This window comes from Hypanus sabinus, chromosome 21, assembly GCF_030144855.1.
Source record: "Hypanus sabinus isolate sHypSab1 chromosome 21, sHypSab1.hap1, whole genome shotgun sequence".
NCBI lineage: Eukaryota > Metazoa > Chordata > Chondrichthyes > Myliobatiformes > Dasyatidae > Hypanus > Hypanus sabinus.
Window position 1 is genome coordinate 30,809,865 of NC_082726.1, and position 25,511 is coordinate 30,835,375.

Below are 25,511 nucleotides of genomic sequence, written 5' to 3' on the forward strand. Positions count from 1 at the left end.
GGTTAAAGGAATATTGTAGTTTTACTGAATACCTGATTCAGGGACATGGGAAATGGTGACAGACATCTTTTATAGACTTCCATAACTATCTCAACATAGCACTTGGAGTATTGTGTTCATATTTGGTTACCCTGCTACAGAAAAAATGCCAGCAAGCCAACAATTCAGAGATTTATGGGGACTTGAGGGACTGAGTAACGGAGAGAGGACGAGCAGATTCGGACTTCTTCATTGCAGGGTGGAGAATTTAGCAGTGATCTTAGAGAGAGGTAAAAAATCACGAGGGGTAGTGATAGGGTTAATGCATGTAGTCTTTTCCCGAGAGTTAAGGTATCATGAACTAGAGGATGTAGGTTTAAGGTGAGAGTGGAAAGATTTAATAGCAACTTGGGGGTGGTGGGGGGGGGGGGATACTTTGAGTGGTGTGTTTCTGGAATGAGCTGCCAGAGGATGTGTTTGAAGCATATACAGTAGGTTAACAATTTTTAAAAGTTACCTGGACAGCTACATGGATAGGAAAGATTTAGATGGATATGGGCCAAATGCAGGCAAGTGGTTGGTTGGCATGGACCAGGTGGGCCAAAGGGCCTGCTTCCATACTGTACGACTCTAAATCTTGGCTCACTATGCCCCCTGTACAACCTCCATCGCATTTGCCAGTTTCTCTCTTCATTATATCTGCTCTGAAGACTTTTCACTGCAGCCACTCCACCACCATTGCAGACAGACCCAGACTTCTCGGTCTGTGGTCTCCAGTAAGGTTTATGTAATTGGCCTTGGTTTATTATTATGATCTGTTCTGAGACACAATGCTTGTCTTGCATACTGTTCATACAGACACTGCACTGAGGTAGAACAATACCTCTGAGATAGGGATTCCTAACCTAGTGTCCATGGAGCTCTTGGTTAATGGTATTGGCCCATGGCATAATAAAGGCTGGGAACCCCTGCTGTAAGACAATACCAATGCAGAACAAATATAACTGCAATAGAGCAAGTGCATTAAAAATCAGGTGCAAGGTCATAATAAGGTAGATTATGAGGTCGAGAGTCCATCTTCTCATATCAGGAAACCATTCAACTGCAGGGTAGGAGCTGTCCCTGAAACTGGTAGTACATGCTCTCAGTTCTGGTTGCCTTACTATGGGAAGGATGTGGAAACCATAGATAGGGTGCAGAGGATACAAGGACATTGCCTGGATTGGGGAGCATGCCTTATCAGAATAGGTTGAGTGAACCCGACCTTCTCTCCTTAGAGCGAAGGAGGACGAGAGGTGACCTGATAGAGGTGTACAAGATGATGAGAGACATTGATCGTGTGGACAGTCAGAGGCTTTTTCCCAGGGCTGAAATAGTTGCCACAAGAGGACACAGGTTTAAGGTGCTGGGGAGTAGGTACAGAGGAAATGTCAGGGGTAAGTTTTTTACTCAGAGAGTGGTGAGTGCAAGGAATGGGCTGCCGGCTATGGTGGCGGAGGCGGATATGATAGGGTCTTTTAAAAGGCTTTTAGATAGCTTAGTAAAATAGAGGGTTATAGGTAAATTTAGTAATTTCTGAGATAGGGATATGTTCGGCCCAACTTTGTGGGCCAAAGGCCCTGTATTGTGCTATAGGTTTCCTACGTTTTCTTTTAAATCTACTTCCTAATTGAAGGGGCAGAAGAGAGAATGGATAGAGTTTCTGGGGTCTTTGATTATACTAACTGCTTTACTGAGAGAATTGTAGGGGAGGGGAGGCTGGTTCACACGTCTGTGTCCACACCTCTCTGAGGTTTCTTGTGGTTACATGCAGAGCAGTTGCATACCAAGCAGGCGTGCATCGAAATACGATGCTTTCTATGGTGCATTGATAAAAAGATAGTAATGGTTACTCCCCAGGGGCCCAAAATTAGTCACAATACTCCAAGTGTGCTCTGTCCAATGCCTTATAAAGCCTCAGTATTATATGCTTCATGGAAGTCATGAAATTTCTGTATAAAAGGCAAACACTTTTCTCCCCTCATTGTCTTTGGACATTCTGTAATTAATTAACTCAGCCACCTACAATAAAACAAGGTTATCACTAGCCATTGAAGGGTAAACCAGTCACAGAATGGAGGACAATTATGGGAGGGTCCCATACACAACAAGGATATTAACAGAACTGAACAATGGTGAGTCTTTAGCTGAATTTGAAACAGTTCAGATATGAGTGCAGTAACTGGATTACAGAGCTGTGGTGGGTCATGAGCAGATACCTGGACGGTCCACGGGGAGGAATTCGAGGTGGTGGCAAACTCGGTGGACGCTGTCGACTCAGACGAGATCTTGTAGGCCCACAGGTCATTGGTTCGTTATCCTTGTGTCAACGAAAGCAAGTGAAGAAAAACATTAGTAACTGCAGGTAAACTAGGGAGAGTGATGTGGCATTTCAGTAGACTGTCGTGTTAAAAGGGCACCAGATATTCTCCTAGACCTAGTCACACATTTTAATCTTCAACAACATATAAAGAGCAAGGAGCTCTGTGCTTGGACCATGTAGCATCCGTAAAAGTTATATTCAGGCTAGTGGGTCCACACAACTTTCTTTCCTTCTGAATTTATTGCTGCAGAGATGTAGGGAGTTGGGGGAGTACAAGATCACACCAGTGCTCCTGACTGATTATCAAGCATCCCTTCAGCTGTCTCTCCCCTTCTCCCCAAGACCGACCTTCACCCAGCCTCTCCCCTCATCATCTTCCTCCCACATCATTTTCTCAGAACTCATTCCAACCACAAAACCTCTCTTTAAATCTCTGCACCATTTCCTCTCCATGGATTTTGCTTTATTAGTATCAGAAAGCGTTCCCTCTCCTCGGGTTCAATGGTCTTCTATTTGAAAATTACTGCCATCATCCACTCCTTGAAAAGGCCATCCTTACCTCCCACTTCATCATCAACCTCAGAAAGTGTTCTCAGGGTTGAAAGTGACCTCCTTAGTGACCATAGATTACCCCTCATAACCCCCGTTTCCTAGTAGCCTTGTTGACTACACCACCCTCCTGCTGTTTGCTCAGTTTCCTCAATTAATGCATATCTGCTTGCAAGACTACCTCCAGAGTCCTACTGGGACATCCCACCTTTCCTTCTTTCACTCAGTTAAAGGTGTCCTCTGGAGTACCCTTCCAGTGTCATGGGTCACAAAAAACCTGTGGTCATGATGCTCTCTCAACCTTGCCATCAGCCACTTAGATCCTCAGTCTTGTGTCAGCCTTCTGGTGGCCACTAGAACTCTGAGCATTACCATAAGCCTCCCCTCCAACTCTTCCATATTCCCCCTTCCCACCTCCACCTCTGGCTGAACAAAACTGACTGTAAGTAGCACTTTAGATCAAATGCTTCCCTAATCCTAATCCAAGGGATCTGTGATTCAAGTAAGAGTTACCTCATTGTCGCCCTCTGCTCCACTACTTAGACTCAAGACACTCCGCGTACTGGATCGACTGCTGAGGCTGCCTGCACGGACAGAAGAGGAGATGTGATTTAAGAAAGGGAGCCGCTTCACAGGTGGAACTTTAGCCAAAGAACACAAAAAACCCCCCCCCAAATCTCACTCTGCCAAATCAACTCAAGGAGGGAGAGCTGGATTATCCTGTTTTGATTTAATATAAAGCTAAATGAAGGTTAAACAAGAGGTCTTGCAGAATTTGAATCGTGTTTGTTCTACATCACACACTGTTCTGACCACGGACTGTGTATTTGCTAACCATGTTCAGCAGGAGGCATTCAAAGTGAAATTAACACTTGAATGTCACTTTTAAAGTTTCACAGAACAACCAGGATCCCAGATGGTGACTGGATGGATCTAGGGTCTTCTTCACTCAGCAATTTAATCTTTTTTATCAAGTTGGAGCGAAGTTTTCCTGATGCTCCTTGGCTGAGGGTTACGTTAAAAATACTGGTGGTTGCATTTGGCTAGATTGCATCTCTCTTTTTAAGTCATTTCCTGACATCTTCTGCTCTGCCTAATTTCAAAATCTGAATAATCTAGTCTCTCATCATCAACTCATCTCCAACTTTCAAAACCCAAGAGATAAACTATAAATCTCCACAAACAGGAGGAATTATATAAATATACTGGAAATGTATTTAAGTGGGAGAGAACAAAAGGAAATTTGACAGAGGATGATGTATTTGCAAGGGTGGGGTAGGCACTGTTCTCTGCATCATTAAGCCCAGGTCCCAAAGGCTCTGTCCTCAGAACTGGAAGGGGAAAGATCCTGTTCTCACAGTTCATTTAGGAACCAATGATTTAGTTGTGAAAGATGAGATGTTGCTGGAAGGTCTATGATATAGTAAAGCAAATATGATCATCTCTAGGCTACTAACAGTCACCTACAAATTGACAAAGGATTCCTAAGATCAGAAAGTTCAAAGAGTGGTGTGGAAGAAATGGATTTCAGTTCAATGGCCTAGGTACCAATGCTGAGGAAAGAGGAAGCAGTTCCAATGGGGCAGGGTTCACAAAGAATCAGGACTTGTCCAGAACTGGAACTGCAGATATAGATTTAAAATCAATAAGGTGGTGGCACGGAACTCTTGTAAGTGGAGACAGAGTTTAAGTGAAAGGACAAAGTGATGGAGAAGGGCAGCAAATGAGGAATGATATGAGAATGTCAGGAAGGAATAAAAGGCAGAAACAGGAGCATAACTCCAACAGCAATCAGAGCAAGGAACATGGTACAAAGTCAAAACTATCTGAATAAACACAGTATTAGCATTAAAGTAGAAAAAAGTAATGGCTCAACTGGAAATTGATGGTTGTTATCTAATAATTATCAAAGGGCATTGTTGCTAAGTAAATAAGATTGTGAATTACATACCCCAGTCATGTTAACTGTTACTTTTATAAGAGAAGCAAAATATAAAAGGAAGTGTGGTACCTTTGACTTCAAATAACAGAACAAATCTAATTGGGTAACAAACAAAAAGAGGCAGAAAATATAAAAAAAACACAAAATGCTGGCAGAACTCAGCATGCCAGACAGCATCTATTGGAGGAGGTAATAACGACGTTTCGGGCCGAAACCCTTCATCAGAAAATATTGTTGGGAGTTATCTAGAGGTCCCCAAAACAGTGACAGTGATGGACTGTATAGTGTAAATTCAGCAAATGGAATCAAACACAACAAGGGTAAGACAACTGATCACTGTAGAAGAGTGGAGTTCATGGAAGGTAGATGAAACGTTTTCTAAGTGTTGAGAATCAGCAATGGGAGTAGTAGATGTTTCAATGATGATCTAATGAGGGATCAGAAGGAAAGGGGGATGACGGTGAGACAGACGTGACAATGATCAAAAGCGATTTAGTTCAATCTGAAACTCAGGGTTTAAATCTACATCGAGCAAATGATAACTGTGTGAGATGTGAGTTGGCTATGGTATTCTGGAAGCTACATTAAAAAGTACGACAGAGGAAGAATCAAAATATAATTTTCACCAAATCATTGTCTCTCGAATGTTAGCAGAGGCAATGTGGATTGTCCTCCTCTCTGTTAGTGTATTTCATTCCCATCATTTAAAGAAAGATTAAGGGTGTTAGAATGTGCCAAATTTGCCATCAACATGCTCATACTTGCTGTGCTGGATGTGCTTCCTGTATTCCACTGTCCCCGTTGTATCCCCTCTCGGATTGGACAAGGCGAGATGAATCTGGGGTTAGCTTCATACACTCCACATTCTGCACTGTCTAAAATGTCCTGTGATCGAGCAGGAAGGGTGATCTCCATCTCTAAGTAGCCATCACAACAGTTATGTTTTAATACACTTGAAATAAAATGGTGATCATATCTGACATGGCCCCTGGATAAAAGACATTGCAAATAAATAACTTTGCAACCAGGACTCCAAAAATCACCCAGGGGAATATTCCACAACTACAAACATGTACACAATGCACACTGAGTACCAACATTAAAATTCAATCATTCAGATTTGGAGAGAACAATAATAAGACCATAAGATAGAGGAGAATTAGGCCCTTTGGCCCTTCAAGTCTGCTTCACCATCTGATCCATTTTTTCCTCTCAACCCCAATCTCCAGCCTTCTCCCCATATCCCTTCATGCCCTGACCAGTCAAGGATCTATCAACCTCTGCCTTAAATATACGTAAAGACTTGGCCTCCACAGATACATCACCATTCGACTAAAGCTATTCCTCACCATCTCCATTCTACGAGGACGCTCCTATAACCTGAGGCTGTATCCTCTGGTCTTAGACTCTCCCACCATAGGAAACATCCTCTCCACGTCCATTCTATTAAGGCCTTTCACCATTCAATAGGTTTCAATGAGGTCACCCTACATTCTTCTGAATTCTGGTGAATACAGGCCCAGAACCATCAAAAGCTCTTCATATGATTAGCCATTCAATCCTGGAATCATTTTTGTGAAATGTCTTTGAACCCTCTCCAGTTTAAGCACATCCTTTCTAAGAAAAGGGGCCCAAACCTGTTCACAATTCTTTAAACGATGCCTCAACAGTGCTTTACGAAGTCTCAACATTACATCTTTCCTTTTATATTCTAGTCCTCTTCAAATAAATGCTAACATTGCATTTGCCTTCCTCACCACAGACTCAACCCGCAAATTAACTTTTAGGGAATGCTGCACAAGGACTCCCAAGTCCCTTTGCATCTCATTTTTTTGTATTTTCTCTCCATTTAGAAAATAGTCAACCCTTTCACTTCATCTACCAAAGTGCATGACCCAGCACTGTAATCCATCTGCCATTTCTTTGTTCATTCTCCTGTCTGTCTAAGTCCTTCTGTAGTCTCTCTACCTTCTCAAAACCATCTTCTCCTCCATCTATCCTCATATCGTCTGCAAACTTTGTAAAAAAAAAGCCATCAATTCCATCATCCAAATCATTGGCATATAACGTAAAAAATAATCGGTCCCAACACAGACCCCTGTAAAACACCACTAGTCACCGGTAACCAACCTGAAAAGGCTCCATTTATTCCCACTCTTTGCCTCCTGCTAATCAGCCACTGCTTTATCCATGCTAAAATCCCCCCTGTAATACCATGGGTTCATAGCTTGTTAAGCAGCCTCATGTGTGGCACTTTGTCAAAGGCCTTCAGAAAATCCAAGCCAATTCTCCTTTGTCTATCCTGCTTGTTATTTCTTCAAAGAATTCCAACAGATTGTCAGGCCAGATTTTCCTTTCAGGAAACCATGCTGACTAGAGCCTATTTTATCATGTGCCTCCAAGTACTCTGAAACCACATCCTTAACAATCGACTCCAACATCTTCCCAACCACTGAGGTCAGACTAACTGGTCTATAGTTTCCTTTCTTCTGCCTCTCTTCCTTCTTGAAGAGGAATGTGACATTTGCAATTTTCCAATCTTCCAGGCCCAGTCCAGAATCTAGTGATTCTTGAAAGATCATTACTGATGCCTCCACAATCTCTTCAGCCACCTCTTTCAGAACCCTGGGGTGTACACCATCTGGTCCAGGTGAGTTATACATCTTCAAACCTTTCAATTTCCCAAGAACATTAACTCTAGTTATGGTAACTTCACACACTTCATGACCCGACACCTGGAACTTCCAGCATACTGCTAATGTATTCCACAGTGAAGACTTACGCAAAATAAGAGAAGAGATCATACAGTATGGCCAAGTGAAATAGGAATTGATATGAAAGGAGAGGGGAGTACCGAATTAAAAGTATTATATATGAATGCACTAAGTATAAGGAATAAAGTAGATGAGCTTGAGGCTCAGTTGGAAATTGGCAAGTACAATGTTGTGGGAATAACTGAGACACGGCTTCAAGCGGACAGGGCCTGGGAAATGAATATTCAAGGATATACATCTTATCGAAAGGACAGACTGACTGGCAAAAGGGGTGGGGTGGCTCTGTTGGTGAGGAATGATATTCAGTCCCTTGCGAGGGGGGACATAGAATCTGGGAATGTAGAGTCAGTATGGCTAGTACTGAGAAATTCTAAGAGTAGAAAGACCCTAATGGGAGTTATCTACCAGCCCCCAAACAGCAGTCTGGATGTAGGGTGTAAGTTGAGTGAAGAGTTAAAATTGGCATGTTGCAAAGGTAATGATACAGTTGTCTTGGGGGATTTCAACATGCAGATAGACTGGGAGAATCAGAATGGCACTGGACCCCAAGAAAGGGAGTTTGTGGAGTGCCTCCGAGATGGATTCTTAGAACAGCTTGTACTGGAGCCTACCAGGGAGAAGGCAATTCTAGATTTAGTGTTGTGCAATGAACCAGATTTGATCAGGGACCTCGAGGTAAAGGAACCATTAGGAGGTAATGACCATAATAAGATACGTTTTAACCTACAATTTGAGAAGGAGAAGGGAAAATCGGATGTGGCAGTATTACAGTTGAACAAAGGGAACTATGGAACTATGAGGGAGGAGCTGGCCAAAGTTCAATGGAACAATACCCTAGCAGGGAAGACAGTGGAACAACAATGGCAGGTATTTCTGGGAATAATGCAGAAGGTACAGGATCGGTTCATTCCAAAGAGGAAGAAAGATCCTAAGGGGAAAAAGGGGCAGCCATGGCTGACGAGGGAAGTAAAGGGCAGTATAAAAATAAAAGAGACAAAGTATAACATAGCAAAGATGAGTGGGAAACCGGAGGACTGGGAAGCTTTTAAAGAGCAACAGAAGATAACAAAAAAGGCAATACGCCAAGAAAAAATGAGGTACTAAGGTAAACTAGCCAAGAATATAAAGGAGGATAGTAAAAGCTTCTTTAGGTACGTGAATAGCAAAAAAAAATAGTTAAGACCAAAATTGGGCCGTTGAAGACAGAAACGGGTGAATTTATTATGGGGAACAAGGAAATGGCAGATGAGTTGAACAGGTACTTTGGATCTGTCTTCACTCCGGAAGACACAAACAATCTCCCAGATGTAATAGTGGCCAAAGGAACTAGGGTAAAGGATGAACTGAAGGAAATTTATATTGGACAAGAAACGGTGTTGGATAGACTGTTGAGTCTGAAGGCTGATAAGTCCCCAGGACCTGATGGTCTGCATCCCAGGGTACTTAAAGAGGTGGCTCTAGAAATCGTGGATGCATTGGTAATCATTTTCCTTTTTTTTAATCTTTTTATTATTATTATTATTATTATTAATAACAACATAAGATTAGTACATAAATAATGGGATTACAAACTTACAAAATTAAAATGAACATAAAAGGATACACAAGCAATAAGTATAATATAGTTAAGTCTTCCCAAATCATGAATGATACAAATGTCATATCAACGAAACAAAAAAAAACTAGGTAAATCATGTTGAGAAAAAAAACAGAAAAGAGAAAAAGAAAAAAAAATTAATACCCTAAAAAAAACTAATCTAACAAACTAACCACTAACTAGTAAAGAAAAAAAAAGGAAGAAAAAAAAGGGCTGTTTATAGTATCTATAAAAAAAATACAAAATCATCAGTGTTCCCAACTCCGATCCTCTCAACATATATATAAAATCAAAACAGGAAAAACAAATAGGATTGGAACAGGGTCAAATTACATCATGTGAAAATATTGAATAAATGGCCTCCAAATTTTTTCAAATTTAATAGAAGGGTCATTGTCATTTGTAATTTATCTTAAGAATTAATACTTCTACCTGAGGAAAATCAATCTGTATCTGGGAGAAAAACCTCAGCCATGCAAAGGAAAGTGAGGAGAAAAAGCTTCAGGAATCAGGAGGAGCTCAATGGATCCAGTCAGTTGCAAATAGGAAAAATGGAACTTAATTCTGAAAAGTGTTTTGTAAGGCAACAAGTCAGGGAAATACACAGCAAATGGTGGGAGAGGGTGGGAAATATGCTGTAGTGTCAGCGGGCAGAAGGATTTCTGACCACACATCTCAAGTAGCAGCAGAGCCAACAAGGTGGTTATAAAGGTACACATTAGCTTGAGTCAGTGCAGAGATGTACAATAAATGCCAAAGTTAATTGCCAGAATTGGGCACAGCCCTTGTTAGTACACTGTTATCGGTCTGTATCAGAACTGGCCATTTCTTCCTGTCACCTTTATGTCTCCGTTTTTTCCTCTATCTGTTGTTCTTAGTGTAGTTCAGCCTATTGGTTACACCCACAGCCCTGCTGTCAGTAACACATTTCACCAACAAGGCCACAATGGCCTCCTTACGTCATCTGATCTCATCCTACACAACCATTCCCTTTGTTATATCCATTCCTCCCCCACTTTCTTCACTGCTGAAAACTCTTTCCCAGATCTGTCAAAGAGTCTGGGACCCAGAACATTAACCTTTACACCCCATAGGACAATGTAGAACTTAATTTCCCTGAGCGTAGGAGAATGAAGGGAGGTTTGATAAAGGTATATAAAATTATGAGTGTAAATTAGACAGGCTAAATGCAAGCCAGATTTTTCCACTGAAGTTGGGTGAGACCAAAATCAAAAGTCATGGGTTAAGGTTGAAGGTTGAAATGTTTAAGGGGAGCATGAGACGGAACTTCTTCACTCAGAACGTGGTGAGAGTGTGAAACAAGCTGTCAGTGGAAGTGGTGGATATGGACTGGATTTCAACACTGAAGAGAAATTTGAATAGGTACATGGATGAGAGGGCTATGGTCCAGGTGCAGGTTGATGGAGAAGGGAGAATAATACATTGTCAAGGGCTATATGAGCCGATAAGCCTGTTCTTGTTCTGTCATGCTCTTTGACTTTCCATAGGTGCAGCATAACTGCTGAGTGTTTCTAGCAATACTTGCTTCTCTGTTGGATTTTCAGCATCTGCAGGATTTTGTTATTTTCACTACCTAGGTCACAGCTTGAGCTCTGGACACAATTCTGGTTATCATGTTACGGAAACATGTGACTGCAAGCGGATCATCTCAGTGGAGATGTGCACAGCTGTTTCAGGGTGGAAAGTTGTAGCTATGAGGAGAGATTACACAGGCCGGGGATATTTTATTTGGCATGAGACATCCAGAAGCAACTTATTGTGGCGTGTAAAATAACATGGGGGGTGTGATAGAGTAAACTAATAAGATGTTCCCCTTAGTAGAAGAGTTCAACACTACATTTAGAGTGTTAGGCAGAAGGATTAGAGGAGAGATGATGAATTGTTTTTACCAAGAGGATTCGGGGTGACTGACTGGAACTCACTGCCCAAGACTGAGGAAAGCAGAGACCATTGCCACATTTAAACAGTACCTTAAAGTAGTGACCAGCACGAACATGGTGGGTTGAATGATTTCAAGTTCAAGTTGAAGTTCAAGTTTATTGTCATTCAACTGTACACATGTATACAGTTCCTCCAAACCAAGGTACACAACACAGTACATGTAACTCACGTACATAATGCATGAAGTAATATTACCACAAATAAATTAAGACCATAAGACTATAAGATATAAGAGCAGAATTAGGCCATTTGGCCCATTGAATCGGCTTCGCCTTTTCCTCATGGCTGATCCAATCTTCCTCTCGGTCCCAATCTCTTGCCTTCTCCCTATATCCCTTCATGCCCTTACCAATCAAGAATCTATCAATCTCTGCCTAAATATACATAAAGACTTGGCCTTCACAGATGCCTGTGGCAAAGAATTCCACAGATACACTACTATCTGGCTACAGAAATTCCTCCTCACCCCCTCTTTAAATGCATGTCTCTCTACTCTGAGGCTGTGTCCACTCTCCCACCACAGGAAACATCCTCTCCATATACACTCTATCAAGGCCTTTCACCATTTGATACATTTCAATGAGGTTATCCTTCATTCTTCTGAATTCTAGTGAATACAGGCCCAGAGCCATCAAATGCTCTTCATATGACAAGCCATTCAATCCTAGAATCATTTTCGTGAACCTCCTTTGAACCCTCTCCACTTTCAGCACATCATTTTGAAACTAAGGGGCACAAAATTGCTCATAATACTGCAAGTGAGGCCTCACACATGCTTTATAATGTCTCAACATTAATTCTTGCTTTTATATTCTAGGCTTCTTGAAATGAATGCTAACATTGCATCTGTCTTCCTCACCACAGACTCAACCTGCAAATTAACATTTAGGGAATGCTGCACAAGGACTCCTCACATCCCAGTGTTTTGTATTTTTTGTCCATTTAGAAAATAGTCAATCCTTTCACTTCCTCTACCAAAGTTCAAGACCACACACTTCACAACACTGTATTCCATCTGAAATTTCTATGCGCATTTCCCTAGTCTGGCTAAGTCCTTCTGTAGCCCGTCTACTTCCTCAAAACATCCCCCCTCCACCTAACTTCATAGCATCTGCAAACTTTGCAATAAAGTCATCTATTCCATCAACAAAATCATTGACATATAATGTAAAAAGAATTGGTCCCAACACAGACCCCTGTAGAACACCACTAGTCATGGGCAGCCAACCAAAAGGGCTCTCTTTATTCCCACTCTTTGCCTCCTGCCAATTAGCCACTACATTGTCTGTGCTAGAATATTTCCTGTAATACTATGGTCTCATAGCTTATTAAGTAGCCTCATGAATGACTCCTTGTCAAAAGCCTTCTAAAAATCCAGGTACACAACATCAACCAATTCTCCTTTGTCTATCCTGCTTGTTATTTCTTCAAAGAATTCCAAAAGATTCATTGGACACGATTTTCCCTTGAGGAAACTATGCTGATTGCAGCCTACAGTATTTTATCAAGTGCCTCTAAGTACTCCGAGACCACGTGCTTAATAATCGACTCATTCGATTTTTCAACCACCTAATGGCCTATAGTTTCCTTTCTTCTGCCTCGCTCCTTTCTTGAAGAGTGGAGTGATATTTTCAAGTTTCCAGTCTTCCAGGCCTATCCCAGAATCTAGTGATTCTTGAAAGATCATTACTAATTCCTCCACAATCTCTTCAGCCACCTCTTTCAGAACCCTGGGGTATACACCATCTGGTCCAAGTGACTTATTTACCTTCCGACCTTTCAGTTCCCCAAGAACCTTCTCTCTAGTTATGGCAACGTCATGAACCCCTGAAACCTAGAGCTTCTACCATACTGCTAGTGTCTTCCACAGTGATGACTGATGCAAAATTCTTATTCAGTTTGTCGGCCATTTTCTTGTCTCCTACTACTACCACCTCTCCAGCATCCTTTTCCACTGGTCCGATATCCACTCTCGCTCTCTTTTACACTTTATGTATCTGAAGAAATTTTTGGTATCCTCTTAAACATCATTGGCTAACTTACTTTCATATTCCATCTTTACCTTCTTCATTCTTAAATTAATAATAAGGTACATTTATGAACAAGTTAAAAAGTAAACAGTATAATGTTACTGGTATATCATACGTGAGGAGACCTGCGTGGTGGCAGGAAGTTCAGTTGTGTTTCCGCCTGGGGGAAGAAGCTGCTTCCCATCTTAGCACCTGTGTTGTAAATTTTCAACAACTCTGTGTAGCTCCAAAAGTATTGAACCCTCAAACTTTTTTTCTCTTAATGTATTAAATTTTGACTAATCAACTTGCAGTTCTTCTCGAATAAAACAGAGTTAAAAGTTAGTCAACTTTGCAATTTCACTGTTTGATGCTTTCTAAACTGTGCCAATTTTCTGTCCTCCTAATTTTAACTCCATGTTTTTGTCCTAGTGATTAATCTTTGCAACTATTTACCCATTACGCTGGAAATGAGGTTTCTGCCTTGCAGTCCACTGCATTTCCTACTTGAACAACCAATATTTCCGCATTTCTCCTCACCTCCCACCTGTCTGACCATTATTTTCAGCTTATAGGTAGAACTTATCAGAGAGCTGGTAAGTAAATGTATATACACTTTGTTCTTCCTGATTGTAAAATAATTTATTGGAACTAACATGTTCAAAGTCAAGCCTTCTTTCACAGCTACAGCCCCTCCTTTGGTAAAAGCCAAGCTTCTTCCTTCCTTGCTCCCTGCACTTTCTCTACAGCCTTGATCACTTTCTCAAGATGTGATCCAAGGTAGTGGCAATAGTGAACTCCTTCACTCTACCATGGAAAGACATTCCAACTATTGTCCTGTGCTTCTGGTGGTTGAATGGGTTTCCTTGTCAGGGGGAGATATACTGCTCATGATATACACTCACCCTGCATGGGCTGAAGACAGAAGCAGTCATGACTGTGTGTTCACCTGTGATAGAGAAGTGTGAATGGAGCTCACCTCGACTTTTTCCATGCCGCCCTTTGATATTCTGTCTGCGTGTGATGCTGTCCCGCAGCTTCTTCAGGTTTTCCTGACGGATACAAAGTCGTGGTTAGATCTCTTTGTGAGGCACTGCTGCTGCCCTGTGTAACCTGCCAGGATAAACTAGGTGAAGGACGTTTATGGATCACAGAAGACTTTAGGACAATCCAATTGGCTTTGTGCAGTCAGAGGACAAATTAACATGTCATGTACACTCCAATCTGACAGCAAATGTGGAGGGTTAACACTGGGTCAAGGACGGTTTGCACAGCTGGAAAGCATGAGGAAAAGAAACTCAAATTTGTTGATAAAGTGAGCAAGGGCAGTGAAAATAGGAGAAGTGTAGAGAAAGGTAGGAGACATTTCAGGACAAATGCTATGCTATAAAAGCGGGGAGTTTTGTCAGTGTGAGCCTAGGCACCCTCCTTTTGTTCCATGATTAGAGTTCCACCCGGTCCCATCACCACCACCCTCCTCCGTCTGGCTGAATCCATTCCCACAATGAACAGCTTCCCCTTTAACTCCGCTCACTTCCTCCAGATAAAAAAATTGCTGTAATCTGAACCTGCGTGCGTGAAGTGGTGCCTTCCTTGTTTCAGTCCTGCTCATGTCCTCTCTTTTATCTTCTTCTGCACTATTTTGAGAATCACATCCATGCCGTGCCTTCCTCTAACCCAAGACAATTTCCACCACACAAGTATTTTCACATCAATTTTTTACCTCGGCACTTTCCACTTCAGGGAATGGGTCAGCGAGCAGTACAACACCAAGCTTCTTCCTTCCTTGCTTTCTGTAAGGTCATTTGTTCTGACATCACCTTTCATATCAGATTTCCTCAGATCAGGGTTTCCTGTAAAAGGACTGGAACCAAGCCCTTTCCACTTCTGACTCACTCCCTCCGCTCCTCAGCTCCTCTGCTTCGGTTTCTCATCAGCTTCCCCTTCAAACCCGCCAGTCTCCCCAATCCACATCTCCCTCCAGTACAATATGGTCTACCCCTCAATCATCGCCAATATTCCCTGTCTTTCTGATGGCACTTCCCTGGGCAACATCAGGTTACCCAAACTCCAGGTATAATGAGGATTATACTTCATTTAGTTTATAGCACTCACTGCTCACAATGCGGCCTCCTGAACACGGGGTTGGGGGGAATGACAGGGTGAGGAACTGCATTGTGGAATCCTGCCATGCAACCCTCAAACATGGCTTCAAGCCTACGCAACTAATTTTGATACAAAGGGCCAGTCACCTATTGCTGGTGCGGGCGCACATGCACACGTGCAAACGCACACACATGCACACTCCCTTAGCCCTTTTGACACCTAGCTGTACTAGCAGGTAATTAACTTCCCAGGTGGAATATGAAGGGAATGGGAGCACACGGTGGACACCAGCACTGGAAGAAGGTGCAAACTCCACAAAGACTACACCCGAGGCCAGGATTGAACCAGGGTTTCTACAGTGGTGACACAACAGGACTAACTACTGTGCTGTGGCTTCAACAATCTGCCACTAACTCTGCAGTCCTCTCCCCCTCTAACATGACCTCCTGCACTGTTCCAGTGAAACTCCAGTGAATAGCTTTTCATCTTCCAACAAGACGCAGAGCAGCTTTCCTGACTGAACAATGAATAGACCTTCCGAGGGAGATTGTGACATCTATACCAACCACGGTCATCCAAGGGTATTAATGCTATCTGCCAGCACTTGGCCCAGAGTCTTTTCTGCCTGGATGATTCAAACTCTCATCTAGCCATTTCTCAAATGTTATCAGCGACTCTGCTTGTATTCCAGGTACTCACCGGTCTCCGGGTGTAAAAGATCCTCATGGAATCTCAAAATCGCATACCTCTTATCCTAAAACTATAAGACCATGAGACACAGGAGCAGAATCAATCCATTTGTCCCATTAATTCTGCTCCACCATGCCATCATAGCTGAATTATTATCCCTCTCAACCCCACTCTCCGGCTTTCTCCCCGAAACCTTTGGCACCCTTACTAATCAAGAACCTATCAACCTCCATTTTAAATATACCCAATGACTTGGCCCTCACAGCCATCAGTGACAATGAATTTCACAGATTCACCACCATCTGGCTAAAGAAATTCCTCCTCGTCTCTGTTCTAAATGGATGTCTCTCTATTCTGTGGCTGTGCCCTCTGGTCCCAGACTCCCCCCACTATAGGAAACATTCTCCCAATGTCCACTCTATTTAGGCCTTCCTATATTAGATAGGAATGAATGACATCCCCTGTTATTCTTCTAAACTCCAGTGAGTACAGGACCAGAGACATCAAACGCTCCTCATTCATCCTCTGAATCGTTCTCAAGAACCTCCACCAGACCCTCTGCAATGCCAGCATGCTCGTTCTTAGATAAGGGGTCCAAAATTGCTCATGATACTCCAAGGGTGGTCTGACCAATGCTTTATAAAGCTTCAACATTACATTCTTGCTTTTATAATCTAGCCTTCTTAACACTACATTTGCCTTCCTTACCACTGACTCAACCTGCAAGCTGACCTTTTGGGAATCCTATATGAGGAATCCCAAGTCCCACTGCATTTTCAATTTCTGAATTTGCTTTATTAATAGAAAATAGCCTATGCCTTTATTCCTTCTGCCGAAGTGCATGACCATACACTTTTCTACTCTGTATTCCATCTGCCACTCCGCTGCCCATTCTCCTGATCTGCCCAAGTCCTTCTGCAGATTCCCTGCCTCCTCAACACCACCTGCCCCTCTGCCTATCCTTGTATCATTTGCAAACTTGGCCACAAAGCTCTGTCTTCATAAAACTATGTCTCCTAGCTTGATATACTTCAGTAAAATCCCCTATAAAGCCGCCCTGCTGCAAGGAAAACCTCAGAACTGAAACGTTCCATCCAAGGAGCATTTTCTCCAGTGCTAACACATCCTTCCTACAATGTGGGACTAGAACTGCAAAACAATACTCCAGCTGAGGTTTTATAAATTTGCAGCACAACCTCCTTGCTCTTGTATTCAATCCTAGCATCCCACAAGTCTTCTTAACCATGTTTTCTGCCTGTGTTATCACTTTGAGGGATCTTCAGATCTGTCCCTCTGTTCTTTGGTTCTCCCTAGGACCACACCATTCATGGTGTGCTATATATCCTAGCATCATTCATACTCCCAAAAACATTCTGAAAGGGATTAACTTTTTAAGAGTCTCCTATGATGGAGAGTCTAGAACTAACGAGAAAAGAAAGAGGATAGAGGTTTAGGCACTTTGGGCTGAGCTGAGCAGACTTTTCCTCTCCAGAGTACTATTGATATGCATTAACCAGAGGCAAGAAGTTGTTCAGTCACAGAATGCATTCAGTGCCTTATTAGAGATTATGGGAATCAAGCGATTGGGTTGGGATTGGGAATGGTTTATGAAAATGGGCAAAGCATATTAACAAAGTCACGGGGAGATATGGCACATTAACAGGCCCATTGAGCGCACACCAGCCAATTACACTAAACCTGCACATCTCTGCATTACCATCAACCCTGATCTTATTTCAGTTAATGAAGATGACACTTGAGGGCCACAGGACCAACTTCTGTTTATGAACTTACTTTATGATCATAAATGGAAGCAAAAGAACCATTGAACCCATCACTCAGGATCCTAACACAAACAGAATATTTGCAGGAACGTTCTCCTCATATTGGTCACAAACAATCTGATGAATCAGTGGGTCTGTGGGAGGAAAGGAACTGTCAATGTTTCAGGTTGAAACCGTGCCTTCTGACAACTTGGCCGGGATTCTGGAGTACCTGCTGGAAGCGAAAGGAGTCTGATCTGCGTTTCTGGTTGAGTTGCCATTCTTTAAATTGCAGGAGGGCTTCATCTACATTGATCATTCCCAGCTTCACCTGCTCCTGCAGGGTGATGAGCTGCCGCTGCCCAGGAGTCTTCATGCCTGCAAACGGGTCATAGTCGCTGGAGGGTGCCCTCGACAGTGGCTGCTTTGAGCGCGGTGGAAGTGCTGAAAGAAAACATTGAAACTCTTGGAGAATTGACATGACTTCTGCATTATCTACTCCCCCCTCCAACCTGGATTTATTTCACCCTTATTGGTGTCTATAACCACGTGTTTTACTAGCAACGATGCCGATCATTGCTATATTCCTGCTCTACCTGCTGCCTCGGCAGTTTCTCGTTGCATTGAGGAGTTGGATGGTCTGTTAGAGACACGAGGCATGCAACAGTTGTTATCTCTACATCCTTTAACTCCCTTCATCCAGCAGCCAAAGAGCAGGCCAGCAATTAAAATGAAACATTTCCACCCGGCTGCCATTATTGGACTTGGCTGTCAATGAAGCTCCTGTCAGTATGTTCAGGGGTCTTCTTTAATACAAGGCAGGCACACGATGTACACAGAGCTCAGGGGCACTTCAGCCCCACAGGTAAGAATGTCATAGAGCCTGTGAGAACCAGCAGAAGGTTCATTAAAACAGCGACTGAGAGAGGGGAGGACTGGTTTCTCGACTGATTCCCCCCAAGATGTTGTTGGTCTGCCCCGGCCCAAAGTCTGGCCCTACCCAGTTCCGCATCTTCCCTATATTTAGGTTGTTCCCAACTGTCCCTATGATACAATACAAGATTAAGGATCCCGTTTTTCCTCTAGACACCCCTCCACTCTCTCCTCCTCCGGACACCCCCTCACTCCCTTCTCCTCCAAATGCTCCATCCCTCCCATCTTCCTCCAGATGCCCTTTCCCACCCCTCCTCCTCCTTCCTTCAATCTAATAATTTATTATTCCCGTTTTCCTTTTACTTGATCTTCCTTCCAATTTACTCAAAGTTCTAAACCAAGGGTTCCCAACCTGGAGTCCGTGGACCCCTTGCTTAATGGCATTGGTCAGTGGCATAAGAAAGGCTGGGAACCCCTGTCAAGGAGACGCTTCACAAGTTGGGAAGAATTGTTCGCTAAATACCTGGGCCGGGGTGTCGACCTGCTGGGGCACCTGGGGTACGCATGGCTGTGATGTAAAGGTTCTCTGCTCGCTTCTCTTCACTGCAAAACACTGGAGCAGAAGAGATATTTTTCTAATTAAATTTTTTATTTTCAGCCCATCAGTCCTAAGTCAACTGTCAGAATGGCACATCATTCCTGTTCCCTCACTCATTCTCTCTCACACATGCCCATGGACTCCCAATTGATTCCCTGACCACACAAAGAAACTGCTAGCAATTTACAGCAGCTGCTTAAAGAACTTGAATGTTTTTGGGATGTGGGAGGAAGCCACATCCCAAAATCCACACAAGTCACACCCAAGCTTGGGAATGAATCTGGGCCAGTATGACAATGTTATAACCCGCTGTCAATGTGCCACCAATCAGCAGTATTTCTCTCAGTGACATCCCCAGTATTCTCAGTGACAGGTCCTGACAGCTATCCATCCTCAGTACAGGCAGCTCACATGCTAATGACGTGACGATACAAGAGTTTGCAGACGCTGGAATCTGGAGCAACAAACTGCATCTGTTGGGGGAAATGGACATGGTAGAAGGGTGTTGGGTCTTGAACTAAAATGGAAACTACCTATTTCCCTTCGCAAATGCTGTCTGATCCTGCTGAGTTCCTCCGGCAGCAGCTAATAACAGCCTTTGTGGTCAAGTAAGTTTCAGTCTATTTTCAGATAATTAAATCTTTCTGAGTCTGAAAGCTTACTAGGCAGAGGGTTGTAACTGATTCAATCAAGATGAGGCAATAAAACTTTTTAAATGATTAATCCAAAAGTACGGTATTATGCAAAACAATAACCAGCTGGTAAATTTTATGTAACATTGAATTTCACATGCTTTAGATTATGTCAAGCATTTTAAAATTAAATAAGATGTTGGTTTGTGGGGGGATATCATTAAGTGCTTTTCACCACATCAAGGCAGCAGCTTAGAAGCAGTTATTACCTTATAAAGCAACTGTGCAGAATGAAACCTTGTCCTTCAGTGATGTTGGAACAATTTTTGGGTTTAGTACATTTACATTTAGCAAATGATTTTGGCTACTAGTCTTCACATCTGAATATGTGTTGAGGATTTAATTTGGGGTGCAGCTCTGAACAATGGGTGCTTAAAAGCTACAAATCCCAGACCAGACAATCCTGATTAAAATTCATCTGGAAGCCTGTGGTGTGCGTGCAAATCAGGAAGTGTGAGGTTTGTGTGCAGTATCAAAGAAAGCATTGTGGATACATTGTAAATATGGAATTGTCCTTTGATGTTTAGCACATAAAATACTGAGCCCAACATTTGGCCAGCAGACTTTTTGACTGAAGGTGTCTCTGTATGTTGCCTGCTGTGCCTTGTTTTGTCAAATAAAGAAGCTGCTTCGTATCTACCGGTACTTTTCTCCAGTGACTTCATTCATACAACAGGTGATTAGGACGTTACAGTGAGTAGATCGAGTGAAGAGCCTCAAAGCTCTTGGATCAATTGGCCTGCTTCTACTTCACCACATTCCACACAACAATATCTCACGGCAGTTCAGAAAACAGGGGTGGGTATATAGTTCCAGTGAAAATTTCAGGTTCACTGCAGCCCGGTCCTGCCAGGGCAGTCTGTAAGGAACCTGGGCCCAAGCTCTATAACAGAGGAGGCCACTGGAGCTCTTTGCCAACATTCGTTTCCTTAAGTATGCAATTATTCAGAGGACGCTTATTTCAACAGCACGGCTCATACATATACACATCCATTATCAGCTTTGAAGCAGCAAACTAGGTCTTTGACTGCTGTTGGCCCATGGGAAAGACATCATTGCCCAAGGGGTGCCAGGACTTAGACCTGGTGAAGGTTGATAGATTGTTGTTCTGTTTCCAAGTTGTCATCTTGATGGCAGAGATTGAAAGTTCAAGAGGCATGTCATTGAGTTATACTGAGACCATAACTAACCGTGAAACACCCCTTAATGACAATCCCATTTTTATTCTCTCCAAGCATTCATCAACAAGCACTCCCCACCCAGATTCTACCACTCACATGAACATGAGGGGCAATTTAAACTGCCCAAGTAATCTACCAATCACTCTATCTACGTTTGTAATAGATGGGGGAGGAAACTGGAACAGTGGAAAAATGTACAAATTCTGCTTAGGCAGTAGAAGAGATTGTCTCTTGAAGTGCAACCATAAGTCTTTGTCGTGAGAAGTGAAAACGGGTAAGGCCAACCAGGAGGGCTGCAGTGAGGTTGTATAGGACAATCCACTGTATAGTGGATACAATGGATTAAAGAAATATTGATGAACTCCAACCACACTGTTGACTTTGGATGACAGAGATGGGCAGGCATCAGCGGCCTATGTCTGGGAGCTAAGGGCCCAGGAAGAAGAAAAAGCAGAGGAGATAACGATTGAACTGGTCGGTGTATAAAAAGATGCCACTGCTTGCCATTCCTGAATAGGTTCATGGAAATCAAGACAGCTGTCTCGTCCTGGAGATGGTCTTGCAGTTGTAGTCATCCATCACACTCCTGACTAATTCCTTTGCAGGTGATGGAAAGGCTTTGAAGAGTCATGTGGTGAAATATTTCATGCAAAATGTCCAACACCTGACCTGCTCTTGTACCCACTGCACACACATATAGTGGACAGTTACATCTCTGGGCAGCACTGGTGGTGAAGGGCTCAATGTCAGCAATGCCACTGCCAAGTGCAGGTGTTCACAGTCCTGATGGAGATGGCTAATGCTTGGCAATTGTGTGGGGACCCATTTTTCCTACCACTGATCTGAACGTCTTAATGTTGTCTTCAACTTGCTGCACACAAGCATGGACCATTCCAAGTGCTGAAAACTTGTAATAGGCACGAATGTGTCACTATTGGTGATCTCGCCACTTCTTATCTTATAATGGAATAACGAACAAGTGACAAAGCAGCTCAGGATGGTTGGGCTGAAGTCAGTGTCCTGAACAACTCCCGCAGTGATGGCCAGGGCTGGGTTTAACAACCTCTAGTAATCTCAACCATCCTCCTTTGTACAGGAACAGGCTCTGGATATTGGAACATTTTCTTCTCAATGCACATTTATCATTCTATGATCTCTCCCTCAGCCAAACGCTGGCACGCAATGATGAGGGCAAACGTTCATCTCAGTATTGTGATGAAATCTGGAGCAAAGTAGTCTTGGGTAAAACCAAAACCATGCATCATTTTTCGTAATTGTCTCTTCCGTCCATCAAAGCATCTTTGTTGTGACAAATATCGACAGCAAAGATTCCTAACTTGGACTTGGCTTTGTATAAAGGCAAATGGAATGAAGATAATAGCGTCAATATAATTTTACAGATAAAATTTTTAGATCATAAGTTAAGAAGTGTTTAGGGACATACATACAGTTGAAACTAAACATAACTAGGTGTTTGTCAGCATAAGTGTGCCCTAAACCATCTAACATTAAAATATGTTTAATATTTAAGTAATTATTTATTGATTCTGGCATTTTCCCCCCTTCTCTTCCAGTCCCGAAGAAGGGTCTTGTCCTGAAACATTAACTGTTTACTTATTTCCATAGACGCTGCCTGATCTGCTGAGTTCCTCCAGCATTTTACGTGTGTTGCCTTAATATTTAAAGTTAAAGAATAGTTTGCAAATGAACTGTACAGCATTGTAGGAGGGGGCTGGAGTATGTGCTGCATTACAGTGAAAGGCTGGAGCTGTGTAAGGTGCAGAATATAAAGGTCACATAAAGATCAATTGTTTGTGATAATTAACTAAAAAACAAAGACATGAATGAGGTTAAGAGTGGACCATTCATACCCTCCCCCAACCTACTCCACCATTTCATTCCTATTACCAAGATCAGAGATATTCCTGACAGTAGCCTGTACTCAACACTCCATCTATCCGTTACATTCTTTCACTCTCTTAATTAAGGATCTATCTAATTCCATCCATCATTGAGTATGAGAGTTCCAAAGACACATAAACCTGTGAGAGAAACGTCCACTTCTAGTGGCAATGGAGAGAGTGCAGGATGTGCCTGGAGCAGAGGGCTGTTGTTGGACATTGGCTAGGCTTGGTTATATCTCACTCAGACATAGGAGCTGAAGAGTGACCTTATAGAGGTTTGTAAAATTATGGGAGGATGGGCATAGATAGTATAGACAGAGTGCTTTCTTTTCAGGGCAGGAGAGTAAAGAAGGCACAGGGATAAAGTGAACAGGGAGAAATTTAAAGGAGATGTGATGGGTAAATTTTTCCACTCAGAGTGTGGTGATTATCTGCAATAAGCAGCCGGGGAGGTGGCGGAGAAAGATACAATTACAATAATTAAAAGGCACTTGGACAGATTCTTGTATAGGAAAGGTCTAAGCAGAAATGGGCCTAATGCAGGCAAAGCTGGACATCATACTCCTGTGCCCTATGTTTCTATAATTAATCTGTTTTAAATTCATCACTTCTAACTCCCTAGTTTGAGATTCTTCTCATCCAACACAGTAAGACTACTCACAGTCACACATGTTTCAATCAAATCACTTAGTCCAATTCTAAATCCTAATGGAGAAAAACGGAAGTTCCCTTTCTCCCTTCTGGTTTAAAACTAGGGGAATTAATCTAATCTGAAGACAACATGGAGTGCTCCCAGAGCCAATCTGACCCATTTGTGTCATACTGTGCTGACCAGTCAAAATGGCAATACTCTTCTTCTAATGTACTGCCTTGTGTTTGGTCCTCATTATACATTCTCTGCATTTGGAAAACAAAAGCAATTGCAGAACGTTTCAGTCAATGAGGGTGATCTTGAGCCTCACATTGCCTGTCTTTGCAACTCTCCATCCTAGATCCCCTTCTCTGTCTCTGTCCTTCTATGTTCTAACAAAATGTAGGAGGTCAGGGACAGCCTGGTAGAGTAGCGATTAGCATAACTCTATTACAGAGGCAATGACCCTGGGTTTAATTCTGCCCGTGTTTGTCAGCAGTTGAGCAGCACAGGCTTATTGGGACAAAAGTGCTTGTTACTGTGCTGTACCAGTAAGTAAGTAAAATAAAACTTGCAAACCTAAGGAACTGTGTGTCACCTTGTGCCTGCGTTAGCGTACCCTCAGGACCCTACACTGAACATATTTCCAGTTTGTATCAATACCATCTGGTTCCGATGCAAGATTCTCATCTATATTAAATCAGTTTTTCTGTCTTCACACATGCTGGCTATTTTCAAAACTCTATTTATTTGGGATTTCCAGCAACTGGAACAATTGCTCAATTATCCTTTAACTATCACCCCTTCAGCAGATTGCTCTCTTCTCCAAACCAATCAAAATGCCATCGTCAGCCTCTTCTACATGGCACAAATAGCAGGTGTGACAATGGACAACACTGACTTCTCAAAACACATAATGGAGCTGAAGCAACTCAATGGGTCAGGTGGCACCAATGGAGGGAAATGGATAGCTGACAGTGGACGCCTTTCAGCCTGACTTGTTGAACAATGATGGTAGTTTCTGTTTTTATTTCAGATTTCCATCATGTGCAGTTGTTTGCCTTCCGATGAAGCATGGAGAAAGAGGAGGGGGAAGTGAAAGGCCAAATAAGTAGAGAAAATATAAGAGAACAGCAATTAATGCACAGAGCATCCAAAATACCTCAGGAATTAGTAATAGACACATGGCAATTGTGATGAAGTAGGTGATCAATACAGATAAGCAGTTTTAAAGTTAGATTGTTTAACAAGTAATCTGTACTGTTCGCTATGGAGGGAGAGGGGAGTCTCGAAGTCTCAAAGTGTTACTAGAAGCGGAACCATCAGATATAAAATCAGAAGTGTGAAAGTTAATGAGTAGGAAAAAATAGAAAGGTTGGTTTCGCTTAAATACGTCACCTGGTCTGGATGGAACATGTCCCAAACTGCTGAGGGAGATGAGGCCCAGGCTGGGGAAGGGTCCTCCATCAACTTGCAACCCTCCGAGATATTGGAGAACAGCCACAGTACTGGAAAATGGCAAAAGTATGAGCCTTTGCAGAGAGGGAAATAGGAGCATTTTGCAGAGGTGAAGAAACCTACAAAAATAACGATCAAGGAAAGAAGTTTGGAAAAATAAGGGAGAGGTGGATTTGGTGAAGCAAACTATGTTTGGCTGAGGGTACTTAAGAGGAACTGGAGAAGTTGTTGAAAGAAGCACAGGAGAAGTCCTATGTGGCTCCTTCTTTCAGGCTCATGGACTGAAGAAGTGATGGATTGGAAAAGAATTGAAGGGCAGCAAACTGGTAATTGTAGTAAATGGTTATTTTTCAAAACTGAGGATAGCAGACAATGGTGTCCTTACAGTCAATGTGGGCACTACAGCTTTTCCACAATATATCTCAATGACTTGCATATAGG

The 25,511-nt window shown here is 42.5% G+C and overlaps 2 protein-coding genes across 5 annotated transcripts in view; one reads left to right on the top strand and one right to left on the bottom strand.

Moving 5' to 3' along the window:
* The window catches only part of pik3ap1 (phosphoinositide-3-kinase adaptor protein 1), a 139,194-nt gene that overhangs the window by 7,876 nt on the left and 105,807 nt on the right, over positions 1–25,511 (bottom strand). Inside the window, exons 11-16 of one of the 3 annotated variants that reach the window (XM_059946227.1) lie at positions 19,130–19,219; positions 17,966–18,177; positions 14,154–14,226; positions 5,594–5,749; positions 3,404–3,474; positions 2,238–2,338 (exon numbers count right to left, since the gene is read on the bottom strand). In XM_059946227.1, the coding sequence (XP_059802210.1) occupies positions 2,238–2,338; positions 3,404–3,474; positions 5,594–5,749; positions 14,154–14,226; positions 17,966–18,177; positions 19,130–19,219 (703 nt within the window). The remainder of the gene's footprint in view (positions 1–2,237; positions 2,339–3,403; positions 3,475–5,593; positions 5,750–14,153; positions 14,227–17,965; positions 18,178–19,129; positions 19,220–25,511) is intronic. The other 2 variants (XM_059946228.1, XM_059946229.1) reach the window with 2 other exon arrangements.
* On the top strand, positions 536–9,098 carry LOC132378916 (uncharacterized). 2 transcript variants are annotated; one of them, XM_059946231.1, is made up of 2 exons: positions 536–2,153; positions 7,379–9,098. In XM_059946231.1, exon 2 carries the CDS (start codon positions 7,667–7,669, stop codon positions 8,708–8,710), a length of 1,044 nt encoding a protein of 347 aa, XP_059802214.1. In that variant the 5' UTR covers positions 536–2,153; positions 7,379–7,666; the 3' UTR covers positions 8,711–9,098. The 2 variants fall into 2 exon arrangements, with proteins under 2 accessions (XP_059802214.1, XP_059802213.1); XM_059946230.1 differs by lacking the exon at positions 536–2,153 and adding an exon at positions 3,437–3,525.